Source organism: Dermacentor albipictus, chromosome 4 (assembly GCF_038994185.2).
Source record: "Dermacentor albipictus isolate Rhodes 1998 colony chromosome 4, USDA_Dalb.pri_finalv2, whole genome shotgun sequence".
NCBI lineage: Eukaryota > Metazoa > Arthropoda > Arachnida > Ixodida > Ixodidae > Dermacentor > Dermacentor albipictus.
In genome coordinates, this window is record NC_091824.1 from 178,109,941 (window position 1) to 178,125,559 (window position 15,619).

At 49.0% G+C, this 15,619-nt stretch overlaps 1 protein-coding gene across 2 annotated transcripts in view; it reads left to right on the forward strand.

Moving 5' to 3' along the window:
* Positions 1-850: 850 nt before the first annotated feature.
* The window catches only part of LOC135908638 (uncharacterized), a 639,285-nt gene continuing 624,516 nt past the window's right edge, over positions 851-15,619 (forward strand). For both annotated transcript variants that reach the window (XM_065440488.1, XM_065440486.1), the window contains exon 1: positions 851-1,009. Coding sequence is in view for 1 of the 2 variants with exons in the window: in XM_065440486.1 (XP_065296558.1) it covers positions 955-1,009 (55 nt within the window). In the remaining variant the exon portion in view is untranslated. The remainder of the gene's footprint in view (positions 1,010-15,619) is intronic.

The window sequence follows — 15,619 nt, forward strand, 5'->3', positions numbered from 1 at the left end:
CTCCATTGGTTAGCTGGCATGCTTGAAAGATTTCAGAATGTGTAACTTCAATTTATACTAACAAGTTATGTTAACTAGATTAGCAATGCTAAAATTAAGCTTACACAGAAATCGCAGTAGTTAGAAGACCACATGAAATGTTTTCAATTAAGCCTTCTTTTTTTCAATGTATACTATTATAATACAGGAATCGATAGAGAAAGATATATTGGACCGTCGTCATACGTATTGCAAGGAATTCATAAAACTGCCTACAATGCAGACTTATGCATTGTATGAAGAAATGACACTGGCGAAATTCACTTTTTCTTGGACTATGATACATTGGAATGTTTCTCCACCTTTAAATATTTACATTGCATGTGATGATTTTTCACGCTCATTGCGTGTTTGATTATATTCCTTTATTAAATATAAGGTATGAATTATAAAAGGGAGCACACCCCCAGCTCTTGCGCATGTAAAGGCGAAGCAGGTACTAGATAAATTAGTGAAGCAATATGAATCGAACTGCTTCGCCCATTTTAGTGGTTAGTGTGAAAGCGCATGCGCTTTAGGCTTTAAGGCGCTCTAACAAAAATGTTCGTCGGCTCACTGATTTGCCTAAAATTACCGATGCACGCTCGCCGACTGTCTCCACCGGGAACTGCTCCCCCTTGGTGCATATCTTCGCGCGTGGCCGTTGAACTTAGCCGAACACGCTCGTGGCGCGCGAGGCACGCCCACACCGGCGGCAGCGAAGACGGACGCGATCAGTTTGCCTGGTAGCCTGCAGGCGGCGCCGCTGCCGCGAACTGCGGTTTCGGCGGCGATTTCTTTTTTTTTTTTCTTCTCGACGTTCCTCCTTCCCTCTGCGGCTGCTCGGCTCGCAGCCGCGGCTAAAGCCACGCGTGGCGGCTGAGTCAATGGTTGGCTGAGCCCGTGCGTGGACGTGCCTGTGTGACGACGGCGCGCATGGATTCCGGGATGTTCCTCGCCCTCGTGACCACGCTGGCGCTGCTCGCCAAAGGTAAGCGCGAACAGCACAGGATGACGCGGTCGCAATGTTCGCAACGCCGTTTCAGCGCGTGCCCCCGGCCGGGTGCCGAGAGCTTTCTTTCCGGGGTCAGAACTCTGTAACTGCAAATATTTACGTATATAGATATCAACCCATCAGACCAATGCGATGTCCAATCACATCGCTCGAGCAGCAGAACATGGACGTGTAAGGCTGCCGTGCGTCGCAGTGACTTGGCGAAACAACTATGGCATGCACGGTGGGTTATGCAGCTCCTATAAGCGAAATACTTATCAAAACGGTGGAAACAAGCTCTTAATGACGTTTTAGTTTGGTGGGCCGATAAAAATCAACGTCCCCAAGCAACACGGCAGCTGTTCGACGTGCAGTAGGGAAGGGTTGCAATTTATTTCGATCACCTGGAAATCTACATAATGCGCGCAAAGCTTGCTGCAACAACGTTTTCGCATCGTGCCTTCATGAAAGTGCGGCCACTACGGCCGAGAATGAAAGCCACAAACTCTTGCTGGGCAATCAGCAGGAGGCTGTAGTTGCTGAGCCACCGGAGCGGGTTCTTCAGCTAGTTGTGCTTGACTGCTACACTGCGAACGCTGCAGGGTGGTACTCTGCGAACTTGCATGCGTTGTAAGCATCGGAGATGCCTTTTTTTGCCCGCGACGCAGAATTGCTGATAGCCGGGCGTCACTCAGCCGGATTCAGTTTCATGCGTGATTTGTTTGCATTGTCTAGACGAACGCGGCTGCGACTAATGATGTTAAAACCAAGATGTTCCTCTAGGAGGCTGTTCTATTAAGCGTACAACAGCAAAACATGAATGCTCCTATAGTGTACCCATCAACGCTGCATACCTTGCGATTGGAATTGAGTCACAGACATGCGGTTTAGGCAATGCGTCTACCATTCTATGCTCGGACATAGCGCACTAAATGTAGTAGAACTGATGAAAGAATTTTCTTTAAAATTTGTCGCATTCATTTTGAGGCATTTCTGATTGATGTGAACAATATGTGCCAAGTAGTTTCTTAAAAGTAGTTGCAACGTACACGTGTGAGTGTTTTGTTTCGGCGGCAGTGCCTTCTCATTGTAGTAAATCGGCTTTTGATTGTTTACAATAAAGTTTTGCATCAGATGGCTTCGATGGCTAGGTTTTATGCTGTCCGAGTATGCTGAACATGAAAATATAGATGCTCTACGTACCTCAGGGAGCACATCATCGAATGGAGATTTTGCAAACTTCTCATAATTCAATGAACAATTCAAGATAATTCACTGAGTTACCAGACAAGAGACAGTTGCGAGCATCTGTCGAATATTTTGTGCATATTTAGTGGGTGTTACATTCCAGGCTGATCACTGACCAAGACTGGACTAGGTACACCGTCGCTTGTAAAGCCGGACGGAAGAATAATCCGCGCAGTGCTACGTACACAGATGTGAGCAGCCGATGAAGAACTATACAGAAAAAAGGAGAGAAAATTGCGAACTTGAAACCTCGCATATTTGGATGAACTATTCTACCGGCGCTAACATATGGGGCAGAAACTTGAATTCATGGAAAATATTGGTCTCAAAGTCATGTTCCGTGATGATGATAGGTTTTATTCATGCACACTTGGTAGCGAAGTCACAAAAGATTTGAAATACGGGCTGGTTTAAACAGCGAAGATCATACGCAGGAACCTAACACAACACAAGTGAATTCACGAAAAATATTCCTCTCGAAGTCGTGTTCCGTGATAAGGATGCTGCTGCTGCTGCTGCTGCTGCTGCTGCTGCTGCTGCTGATGATGATGATGATAGGTCTTATTCATGCACACTTGGTACCGCAGCCATAAAAGATTGGAAATATAGGCCGGTTTGAATAGCGAGGATCATACGCACGAACCTACGACTATACAAGTGAATTCACGGAAAATAATGGCATCAAAGCCATGTTCCTCGATTGACGAATAAGCCTCTTATCGTTCAGTGTTGCTTTAAGCGTCGCAGGGCACATGCAAGAGCAAAAACTGGATTTCAGGGACTTCCCCGTTTTACTTTATGGGCAATACACATATCTGCCTGACGCTTTATCGCGTCATAGGATCTAGAAAGCTTAAGACATTGAAAATAGTTCTAGGTCCTATCAAGCTAGAGCTCAAGTTCCGGGAGCAGAACATTAGCTCTCAATTTATGCAGCAGAGTGATTGCTTGCGTTACTCTTATTCTTAACTCAGTATTCTTAGTATGTTACCGGAATTTTTGTTATTGTAAATTCTGTAGTTCGGAAAAAGAATGTACTGCTACAATTCTGTGTGTTCTCGTACCACGGCTCCTTTCCTTTTGCAAAACGTTTGTCCACTCCCGTTTAGGTCTGTTACAGTATTAGAAAGAAAATAATAAAAAAGTTATTGCGCTTTGTATGGAGCAGTCTCTAAATTGTATGGTTTGGGCATTCTCTGGTTCATTGACGAAGATCACCTGTTTCCCGATTCACCCGGGAGAATGTTGCCGACGCCCGCAAGAGTGCGCTCTTCAAGCAGGCTGCGTGTTCCTCGGGAAAGTACCGCCAACTCTAAGTAAGCATTGGATATGGTTGGATTGGTTTATATATTGTTAGCACGTTGAAGTTCAGAAATGCAACGTCCGTCCAAGCTCCTAGGAATATGACCGCGGTGTTCGTTGGTATACCAGTCTTCCATTGGCAACGCAAGCTGATTCAGTAAGTACAAAGCACACTCATTATGCGCTTTGACCAATAAGACGATTTGATTCTCTCATTCCCGACCAGCGATAATAATGAAGCCATTCAGATTGGTCAGAGCGAAATTCGCAGAATAAACATTTGCCGGAACGTTTCTCGTGCTTCCGCTTAAAAGAAGCCCCGCGTAGGCAAACCGCGTTGTTCTTTTCATTTCTTTCTTTTTTTTTGTGTTTCCGACATGAATTGTGCTCACGTCCATTTCTCCGGAATCAAAACAGATAGCGCTATTGTGCGAAGCCGCCTGTGCGCCGCAATATGCTTGTTTACCAACTTTCGCCACTCTTTTCCTATTCAGACCCTCGCGTTTAACTTCAGTGCTTCGCTTAAGGCATTATGGACGTATGCTTTCCTTTCTTTTTTCGTACGCATACAGTACCTCAGCACCCTTGGGGCTTCCCCTCCTGCGCCACTTTTATTCAAAGCCAAGATAAGGATTTTTTCATTGAAGAAAGACGCGACCGTATCAAAAGAACTTTCATTCTACATGCCTGAAAATCTATTTCGCTGCCCGGCTTCCGGCGGCTGCGCGAACTACATACGTTTTACTGCACTGTGGCTTAGCCTAGCATTTTCAGAGATAAAACTAAACATCTTTATTTGATCTGCCCTTATTTTTGTTGCCTTGCAACGAAAAGACACCAAATGAAATTTTTTGTCAGAAAAGCAACCTTGCCCGAAAGAAAAAAAAAGGTCTAATTAATTCAGAAGCAGTAAACAAGACGAATTTAGATCTGGTACAGTTAAAATACGGACTCGTCGATTCATATTTAGAGAGACACTGCATTAGTAGACGGGTGCTAGTCTGAAGGCGTAAAAAAATGGTAAACTGTTGTAACGCGCTAGACAGTCGGAATAAGCACTACCACACCGTAGTAATCGTGCTCAATAATCGGGCAGTGCGGTCTACTAATGCTTTATCACGTTGTAATTTAGAGCGAGAGTATTGCATAGATATCGAAAGCGGTAGCTTCCGTAACCACGAGCGCGTGTGTGGGAATGCTTTCTGCTAAACTTTTGACACCGTTGTACGCAGGAACATGATGACTTAAGCATTTCGATGTCAATGTCATCCGTGCATCATAAACCATGGAGTTCCGTTTAGCTTTGTGTGGGGACAACACCGCATCAGAGGCCACTAGCGGCGGCATCGTGAAAATTGGCCAGAGGTTCGGCGTTGAGGGAGGAGTGTTCTGCGGTGAATCCAAGTATTCAAAGGGTACATCTGGCCGGCAGACGTCGCCAGCTGGCTGATGATTACCGCCAGCCATGGGTGTGCAACTGCACCAGCAGTGGGTGTTATGTACGTGACTACGAAAAAGAGCTGGGACGTCTACCCTGCGTACGCCGCCGCCGAGAGTTATACAGTCTAAAAAATGGCAAGGCAGCGCCACATCTGACAAGACAGCGCCTAAGCGTTGAAAGTTCTCGTAACATCTCGGTGGAAGCTCGCACTCTCTACTCAAAACACGACGGAGCTACACAAAAAACGCTGCCTAGCTACGTTTGCAATGCCAACTGAAGGCAAGAATACCCCCGAATTTTCAACTACTGTGCCCAGTGTCATCTCGGTGAAACCGCGTGACCCAGGTACGTTTTGCGGCCAGAACTGCATTAACATAAAGTACTGAATGCGTACGTACGAGCAGGTGGACTTGATTAAAACTTCTTTCTGGGCGAGTTGGTGCATACTTGATTTGAAAATTGTAACAGCGCTAACACATGCATCCACAAAGTAACAAGGAAGAGACATCAGCGCTTGTTTGTCGTCCTTGTTACATTGTGGATGAATGTGTTAGCGCTGTTACAATTTTCAAATCAAGGTGGACTTGCATAACCGACACGACCCAACTCATGCTTCCTAATGCGATATTCTACCTAAAGAAGACAGTGACGATGTTGTTTGGCTCGCACGAAGTATGGAACAGCTGAGCGCTCTGCAGGGTGGAAATTGTAGTAGAGTTTGGGCACCCGCCATGGTTGCTTAGTGGCTATGGTGTTGGGCTGTTCAGCACGAGGTCACGGTGATCGAATCCCGGCCACGGCGGCCGCATTTCGATGGGGGCGAAATGCGGAAACACCCGTGTACTTAGATTTAGGAGCACGTTAAAGAACCCAGGTGGTTTAAATTATTCCGAAGTCCCCTACTACGGCATGCCTCATAATCAGATCACGGCTTTGGCACGTAAAACCCCATAAAAACGTTATTGGGTAGGCCTGCTTGGCTTCATCGCGCCGCTCAGAAAGTCCTCACTATACGCGGCCAGACGTACACTGACTCCTTTTTAACGTTAGGACGTACTAGCTCTGTGCCCATGCTCTAGTCTGATAAGGTGGCCCGCGCCCTGAAGAGCACAACAGACTAAGCACCTGAAGTACTCGGTTTTAAAAATTCGTCCACTGTACAAGCCATCATTAACGAATGCCGGTGCCTTGAGGAAACCAAGAGCCGTCGCCATCACCCACCAATCCGCGCACATTTCCAACACGGTTGCTGTTCCCTCCCGTCAAGACTTCTGCTCTCTGCCCACGCCTAACGCCTCGCTGAATCTTGTACACGTCACCTGCTGTAAAGTGGATGCCGCGTCACTAGTTATATTCCGAGCGTTTGGCTTGGACGATTTTGGTTCGAGTTTATTCAGACATTTGTGAGCCAGGATTTGACTGAGGTTGGATTGAAAGGCTTATGGTCAGCCGATCGTCGTGACTACATTTTATCCTTTGCTGGCACTAGAAATGGAAGCACGTATGCTCCTATGAGGCATCATAACCCGTCGAACGCGGACTCACGACGACAGTGTTATGTCCTTCATTTATGGGCGAATGGGTCCGATTTCTCCGACGTTTTTCTGGAACTTCGACGCTAACCCTGGAACTTAGCCCCTTGGTTCCACATTACATCCCGCTGTCCACCTACTCCTACTGAATTTATCGCTTCCCATTGTAAACGCAACCAGTAACTCCTGGATACCCCTTTCTGCCCGCATGATCCAGCCGCTCCTCTTCGCCACATCGCGGCTTCTCCCTCTCGTTCTGTCTGTTTCATCATTGTCCCCCACTTGCTTCCGGCGCTCACCTTTGAAATATAAACGGGTGCTTCTCCGAGGTGATGCTACTATGACAACCTCATGCCAAAATGATTTACTGGCCCTGCCAACGCATTGGAAAGGTATCAAGGTTGGTGTACCTACTATGGCACTGGCGCACACATATTTGTGTTGAATCGCCCCCGTCTAAAAAGTCCTCACTCTGGCCATATCGCTTGTTTTTTGAGTCACCTACGGTGGAAGACCTGCCGTTACTGGCATGTGCCATGCCTGTATATGAGAGTCGAGGGACGCCGTACTAGTTTTCTTCTATGTCTTCGAACACTGCCCTTGCGAGCTAATCCTGAGGCACACTTCCCGTTGGCAACTTCCGCCTTCATTATCTGTACTTTCGGTACTGTGCAGATCGCGTTAACTCTTGCTGTCGATTCTCTCGTATCGGCTCCGAGGCGGTCATGTTCCACTGAGGAAACCCACCTGTTACACCACGTCCTGACCTACACAGGCATTTTGTCCTCTCCGTCTGTACCAAATGGTGACTACATGGTCGTTTATAATACTGATGTTTTACTCATGTCCTAATACTTGTGTCTCACTGAACATCCCCACGCCGTTCTTACTACGCGAACATGTTCTGCCTTCCTGCAGTGAACTTTGTACACCGAAATTTGGGCTCCGCGAGGTAGAACTTAATTCTCCCTGGCCGCGTATCGCTAGCCCAAATCACGCTGACTCGAGACTACTAAATTTTACCTTATCATGTAGTAGTGACGGTGAAGAACACAGTGGAAAAACTGTGAATGGCTAAACTAACTTTTTATTGGACGAACCTGTGCCTACGAAAGCAAGTGACACTCGAAACACAACGATAGCGGCGAACACAGTTGGCGAGCGTCGAAACTCCAATCAGCGGGTCAAGTGCGTCGGCTGTTCACTCGTCGATGGTTCCAGTGTAATCGCTGGTGCCTACGTGGTATTCCCAAACTACTACACAATTCGTGTCGCGCATGCAGTATGATTTCTACGAGGACATACACAACAGATAGAATGAACGATAACATTCGCGAAAGTTCTAAATAATGCAGGCGCGTCTTGCGCTGAGCGACAACATTGAGTTTTTAGCGGGTTTTGGGGCAGCCCTCGAGAGAAGCATAAATAAATACAAGTGCCAATGCCCCTCTCATAAAAAGCATCGTTTCGATGCTAAAAGCACGAGATCAAGAAACTGAAGCGCATGCAGTAAAGAAAGATAGCAAAAAAAGAAACAAAGTGCTTGAGTTTGTTAGCGCTGATAAAAGGGCTTGAGGCACACAACATGGACTCATTTCGGGCCGGGAGCGGCGCCGCTGTGATTGCGAAATGTCGTCTGGCACGACCTCATCGTCCAGTCGGCCAATACGTCGGAAGTTCTTGTAGGGTCCGAAAAAGCGTCGCAAAAGTCTCTTGCTGAGTTCTCCTCGGTGTACTGGGGTCCACACCTACACAGGGTCACCGTGCTGGTACTCGACGTAGTGTCATCAAAGATTGTACTGCCGACTGTGGCTCCTCTGCTGGTTCTTGATGCGCAGGCGGGCGAGGTGTCGGGCTTCTTCGGAGCTGGAGATAGGTGGCGGCGTCTAGATTCTCTTCGTCCGTGAAGTGCGACAGCGTGGCACCGAGAGTCGCCGTCGGGTTCCTTCCGTAAAGCAGCTTGAACGGTGTGATCTGCGTTGTTCTTTGCACTATCGTGTTGAAAGCGAAGGTTACGTACGACAGGACGGCATCCCACGTCTTGTGCTCGACGTCGACGTACATTGCTAGCATGTCAGCGAGGGTCTTGCTCAGCCGCTCCGTACGACAATTCTCTGCGGGTGGCAGGCACTTTACTCCTGTGGCTTGTCTGGCTGTATTGCAGAATGGCGTGGGTGAACTTTGCTGTGAAGGCCATTCATCTGTTGGTGATGAGGACTTCTGGGGCACTATGTCGCAGCAGTATGTTCTCGACGAAGAATTTCGTCACTTCGCATGCACTATCTTTCGGCAGAGCTTTCGTTTCAGCGAAGCGGGTGAGGTAGTCCATTGCCACGACGATCCACTTATTTCTGGATGTTGACGTTGGAAAGGGTCCTACCAAATTCATTCCGATCTGCTGAAAGAGCCGGCAAGGAGGCTTGATCGGCTGCAGTAATCCCGCTGGCCTTGTCGGTGGTGTCTTCCATTTTCGGCAATCACAGTACGTCTTGACGTAACGGGCGACGTCTGCGGTCAGGCGAGCGTGCGACAAAACCCGAGGTGCCCGGCTGTCTGATCGTTGTGAATGGCGCGCAGTTCTGGTCGGAGTGCTGAGGGCACAACGAGAAGGCAGATTGCGCGGATTGATGAGTTCTTTTTTACGAGGACGTCGTTGTGTAAAGAAAACGAACACAGTCCACATCGAAGTGCCCAAGGGACAACGTGAGTCTTGCCTTCTAAGTACTCCACAAGGCCTCGTAACTCCGGATCTACTCTTTGCTGGTCCGCGAAGTCGTATGCGGTTATAGTTCTAAGGAAGGCGTCGTCCACCAGTTCGCGTTGCGGCGGCGGGTCAGTAGAGGCGCGCGACAGGCAGTCGGCATCAGAATGCTTCCCTGCGAACATATGGACGACGGTAATGTCAGATTCCTGGAATCTGAGACGTCATTGTGCAAGGCAACCTGAAGGATCATTTAAATTTACCAGCCTACACAAGGAGTGGTGATCGCTTATCACTTTGGAGTGCCTACTGTATATGTGAGGCCGAAATTTCGCTGTAGCCCAAATGATATCTAGACACTGTTTTCTGCCGTAGAATAATTCGCTTCCGCATTCGCCAGGGACCGGTAAGCGCAAGCAATTACGCTTTCAAATCTATCCTTCCTTGGAAGTATCACAGCACCGAGCCCTACGCTACTTGCGTCATTGGGGGTTTCCGTTCGGGCATCTTTGTGGAAGTGTGAAAGTACCGGTGGTAACTGCAGCCGTCGTTTCAGCTCCTCAAGTGCGGTGTCGTGCTGTGTTTCCCCTTCAATTTGGTATCGGATTTCGTGAGATGGGTCAATGGCTCAGCAGTGCTTCAAGTCTCGTTCAATGTGTCTGGAATAGGCCCACTGACCAAGGAATTTGCGTACTACCTTCTTGGCGACGGGCCGCGTTAACTTAGTGATGGCGGCTGTCTTCCGCGGGTCGGGACGAACTGCAGACTTGCTGATGACCTGGCCTACGAACACAAGTTCTTCGTAAGCGAAACGGCATTTTTCCGGCTTCAGGGTGAGTCCAGATGATTTTATAGCATCTAATACTGTCTGAAGTCGCCTCATATGATCGTCGAAATTCGTGGCAAAGACTACAACGTCTTCCAAGTAGACCAGGCAAGTCTGCCAGTTCAGCCTTGCAAGACTGTGTCCATCACGCGCTGGAACGTTGCAGGCGCAAAGTCCGAATGGCATGGCCTTGAACTCGGAGAGGCCGTCTTGCGTAATAAACGCGGTCCTCTCTCGATGAATTTCATCAACTTCAATTTGCTAGTAACCAGTCTTGAGCTTCATCCTCGAAAATTTCTTAGTATCGCAGAGCCGCTCTCATGCGTCGTGTATCCGTGGTATGGCGTATACGTCTTTCTTCGTGGCGTTGTACAGTCGACGATAATCGACGCAGAAGCACATAGTTCCATCCTTATTCTTCACTAAGACCACAAGAGACGTCCACGGACTCTTCGATGGCTTGATCATTTCGTTGCGCAGCATTTCATCGACTTACGGCTATCGTTCCCGCATCGAAACTTGGTACGGGCTCTGACAGAGTGGTCGAGCGCATTTTTCGATGATTATACGATGCTTTCAAAATGGTGTTTATTGAATCCTTGATGACGACGAAAAATAGTCCTTGTATTGCTGGAGCAGCACCTTAAGCTCTTCTTTGTTATCCCTGGAAAGACGCCGATTAATATCGAAAGTTGGTTCAGGAACCACACCGACGCTGTAGCTCCGGTAGAATCGGGGAGAACAAATGCATTACTGACAGCTGCAACTTTCTCGACGTATGCGATCTTTGGCGCTTGTTGAGGTGTTCATACTCCTGGCTGAAGTTTGTCGCCATTACCTGCGCTTTTCTTTCGTGCAACGGGACGATACCTCCCGCGGCGCCAATTTCACGGTCAAGTAGCAGGTGTTGCTCGTCATCGACGATCGCTTCAGTGGCTTCGGCTGCTTCTGCTCTGACGGAAGTCATGGTGGTAGCAGGGGGGCGGAATGCTGACTTGGTCTTTAAGTACACTAAAGGCACGCTGACCGGAAGCCCACTCCGGTGGTATCGCTTGGCTTGTGTCCCAGAGCAGGACGAATTTTTCTTCAACTCTGAGGCTTTTTTTTTTCGCGGAACCCGTATGGGTTTCCTTTGTAGCAATTGCTACGAACGGGTGGATGTCTAATTTTCCCTTTATCAATTATCAACTATCAGCCTTATCGACTTTGGCTTTAGGCTAATGACTGCACCGTGTTCATTCAGAAGGTCCATGACTAGAATTACGTCGCGTGAGCGCTCTTGTAGGATAACGAAGGTCGCAGTGTAAGTCCGGTCATGCACTGTAACTCTCGCCGTGCAGATACCAGTCGGCGTTATAAGGTGTCCTCCAGCTGCGCGGATGTGAGGGCGCAGTCCCATGTAGTCCTGACTTTTTCAACTTGGCGGCGAAGGATCCACTGATGACGTACTAGTCGGCTCCTGTGTCTACTAGAGCGGTCACTGTGTGGCCGTCGAGAAGCTCGTCGAGGTCGGTGGTCCTTCATGTTGCATTGCAGTTGGGTCGTGACGTCGCACTATTGCTGCATCTTATTGTTCTGTAGCTAGTAGGTGACGTCGTCAGGTATATTGTCGGCGTATCTTGGCTGCGATGGTTCGTCGGGATGGTGGCGTGGAGCTCCTACGTCGTTGAGATAGATGTTGAAGCATCGTCATAGTCGGCGCAGGCTCTTCGTCAGTTCGACGAATAGCAACCGCACCTCCATAGGTTGCTGTTTTTAGTTTTCCGAGTTGGGCTTACGGACCAGCCACGGGCTGGTCCTGTGTGCGGTCGGCGCCTCGGCGACAGGTAGCTTCCTGGTGTCGTGTACCGTTCTTGGTTCCCCTTCTATCACGTTAGAGTCGCATGCCCTAACAAAAATGATTAATCGGAATATTTTGTCTAGGCGTGCTGATAGACCCACCGAGCTGAATGACACATCATACACCAAGAAGTCGACAAAATGCTTGATCGTAACGTAAATGAACTTTTTTTGCAGCTCCCGGGCGTCCCCTGTTGTACTCGTTAAAAAGGACAACCACTGTCAATTCGGCGTGGATTATCGACTCGTCAGCAAGATCAGAGGCACATGTTTTCGCTACTACGCATTGACAGCGACCTGGACTGTCCCTTAGGAGAGCGCAAGGTTTTTCTTCCCTGGACTTTGGTCCGGTTACTGGCACTCCCGGCACCCTCTATCAGTTCAAAGCGATATTCTTCAGTTTATGCAATGCCCGGGATACATTTGTGACTATGGTGGACGTGATCCTGCGCGGTTTCAAGTGATTGCTCCGTCTTTGCTGCTTCAACGATGCCACCGTTTTTTTCTCCGACTTTTACACCGCACGTCCACCAAAATATTAGGGGGAAAAGGGGGGCGAATTCAGAAATTTTTCATTAGTTAATGTTTTCGGCCATTGGCCAGTCACGTTCTGTAATAATATGTCCAGCATGAGGATTGACTGGAATTTCCTCTCACGAACAGTTCAAGCGCAAGAGCGTTTTTTTTTTTTGGAAAGACGCTATATATGTGTCTGTCCGTCTCCTCTCAAAATTTTGCTCTGAAAACAGTGACAGCTTTGAACGGAGACTAAATAAAATGATATGATCATACGGCCCCCTTTTCTCTGTGGAGAGAAATTCTCGTCTCATTGACGGTCTAGTCGCGATGACGCCAGCTCCCGCGAATGCAGCAGGGCTGCCGGTCTGACAAAGAGTTTGCGGGCGAAGAAAAACCGGGCAGACGCTGGTGCCTGGTTTCCACAAACTGTACTTTAACCGAGCAGGGCCAAGAGCCACTGGCGTTCGATTTCTCAACCGCCGATTCCACTGCTCGCGCGCCGTCAGCGCGCTAGGTGTGTCGTCGTCGTCTTTTGTGATCGGATGACTGTGGCACGTAGTAGTGTGCTACAAGTTCACAAGGAAATGAAGAAATTATTTTATTGGGATAGCAATTACATGGGCACTCCAAAAACATTTTTACCGTCGCCGTCGCCGTGATGTCTCACGGCGACGTCTCACATCGTCTCAGTGCGTCGCATGCTGTTTGTGCGAGTGAAAGCAAGCGAGGGAAGCCGACGGTAGCGGCTCAATCTGGGGCGCGCGAATGAAAAAAGCGGAGAGCTTTTTCCCCGGCGTGTTCCGTCACGCGAAAGTCCGTGGGGGGATGGGAGGGAAAGAGGGAAGGGGGCAAGGTGAGTTCCTGTTGCAACTGCACATTTCGCGAGTGGGCGCATGGGGAACTGATGATGATCGCGTCTCAATCTCGCGCGCTTTATATGCAGGCAAGCGGGGAGGCAGCGCTGGGGGGAGAGGAGGGTGGCTTCGACTCCGCCATCAAGTGCTGGTACGGTCGCGCGCGCCGTACCTTGGATATGATCTGCAGACGAGCCATACCTCTGTGCGCGCTGTGCTCGCCGCTCCTGCGTTGAAGCGGTAGAGACCACGGAGGTGACTTCGCTCGCTCCTGCTGCCGCGTTGCTCACAAGAGCGTTTTGACAGCGAGTATCCGCGCTCTTCGATGGTGATGTGTTCATGTTTGCTCGTGCGTGCTGACACATGCTTGTTAATTCTGTTAGTGAGCGAATCTTACGGCCGATAAAACTACTATCCTTACTTCGTATAGCTGTACACTAATTTGGTATCGCAATCGATGCTTCGCCGTTCGGGCGAAACTGCGTCTTTTTTGGAAACGTCTATCCTATAACTGGCTCATAACTCACTCAGTACTGTTGCTTAAAGAAGGGCTAGCTGGTTACTGGCATAATGAAACTTGGTTACAATGCTAAGGAAACGGAAGACGCAAACACGAAATGGAAAAGACGGGCACCGAATGAGTGCAGCACTGCCCTTCCATTTCATGCCGCAGGTGAAAGCTCTACAGCAAAAATGCCACACGAGAAAAATAAGACAATATCTACAGCTCCAACATGTTAACTCCCCTGTTTTAGCAGTGAACTTGTACAAGCACACAACAGAATTCAGTTTCTTATTTTCATCTGAGCGGCTTGAAGGCGCTAAGTGAGGTATTAATCAACCAGGGGTGCGCAAAAATCGCTGACTATTGTAAGCAACTGCTCGAACATGGAAATGTATGATGAAGAATGCAAAGTATTTGCGACTGAATAATGCAAATAACACCCATTTGTTGCTGAGACCGCTAATGCTTTTATTTTTGCGCGCAGTTTATGTCAGCGATGCTGCCTTTGAGACGTTGCGCAGAGTTGAGGCATCCCCAGTTTCAGGCCTTTATGATCAGCTCGTCGGCGTAAATTTGTATGTGACCCGCTTGCTGCAGGGAATTGGTTCAAAATGTCGCCATGGGGGATACCACGACTCACATGACTAGTGATGCTTCGTGGTTTGTTCAGCGAGAGACCTGAGTGCCAGCTCCGATTCCGTCAAAGAACGCGACGCGTTTAAGAGTTGCTTGGTGGGCAATAGCTGTAGAAGCCATTTTATGGCGATAGCAATTATTTAACACTGCAGGCGCATTTCTTCCATCGCCGTGAGGTTCCGTATAAAGACCGAGGGCGATAAGATCGTCGCCGCGCGCCGTATGCTGTATGTGCGCGTGAAAGCGTGCGAGTGGGAGACGCCGGCGATCGCTGCTCAATCTGGCGCAAGCTAGGGAGAGAAGCGGGGAAAGAACCCGCCCGAACCGCTATATCTTGAAAGGCATGTGCGACAGGGACAGAGTCCGCTGTGCGGTGTCTTCTTTGTAAACTTTTAAAAGTTTAAAACTTTAAAAGAAGCGCTTCAAAGATTCCCTTCATAAGTGAACGATACTATGGGCCGAATCTTATAACGGTTCGGTTGGGTTACCGTTCCTTTGGCCTCACCTGATTGGCCAAAATTTTTATTACGTCACAGGTCGTCAGAGGCAGCGGGGCGGTATCACAATTTTCGAATACGTCACGCACCTGTCAATCATCTTCAAAGCGAACCGGTCGTAGGAACCGGCGAAGGGGTAGTCCGCTTTGGGTTCCGTTGCTGTGGCTTGGCTTTGGCTTGTGACCCTGGCCGCGCGCGCCAGTCGCGCAACCCCGGAGACGCGAGGGCGTCGCGCGCGCGTGCGTTGGTTGCTTCGGAGGCTATTACTTGCCTTCGTCGTCTGCTTGGCGTTCCTCTTTCGGTGTCGACCACGGCTGGAAGCGCGATACGCGTTCGAAGAAGTGACGGATAACGAGTTGCACCGCCCTTGCTGGCTTTCTAAGTAAACCTTTTGCAGGCTACGCTATCAAATGTAGGGGACTCAGGTGCAAGCGTACGAGTGGCCATTCCACGCAGAGGAAGGAATATTGCGCGCTGCGGTTCATCGCCACTGGCCTGCAGCTCCCAGAGGTCGGTCGGACGGGAAGCATTCATCGGAATGACCTAGATCTCTGCTGCCGACACCGTCCACAAAGTTGCTCTCGCAATTACTGTGTTGGCCGGTTGAAGGGCTGGGTGAGCTTTCCCGTGACCTCAGCTTCAAAGCCAATGCCAAGGAGATATTTGCATGGTGAGATCGAATTCTCAGTGCTATCGCCAGCGTGAAT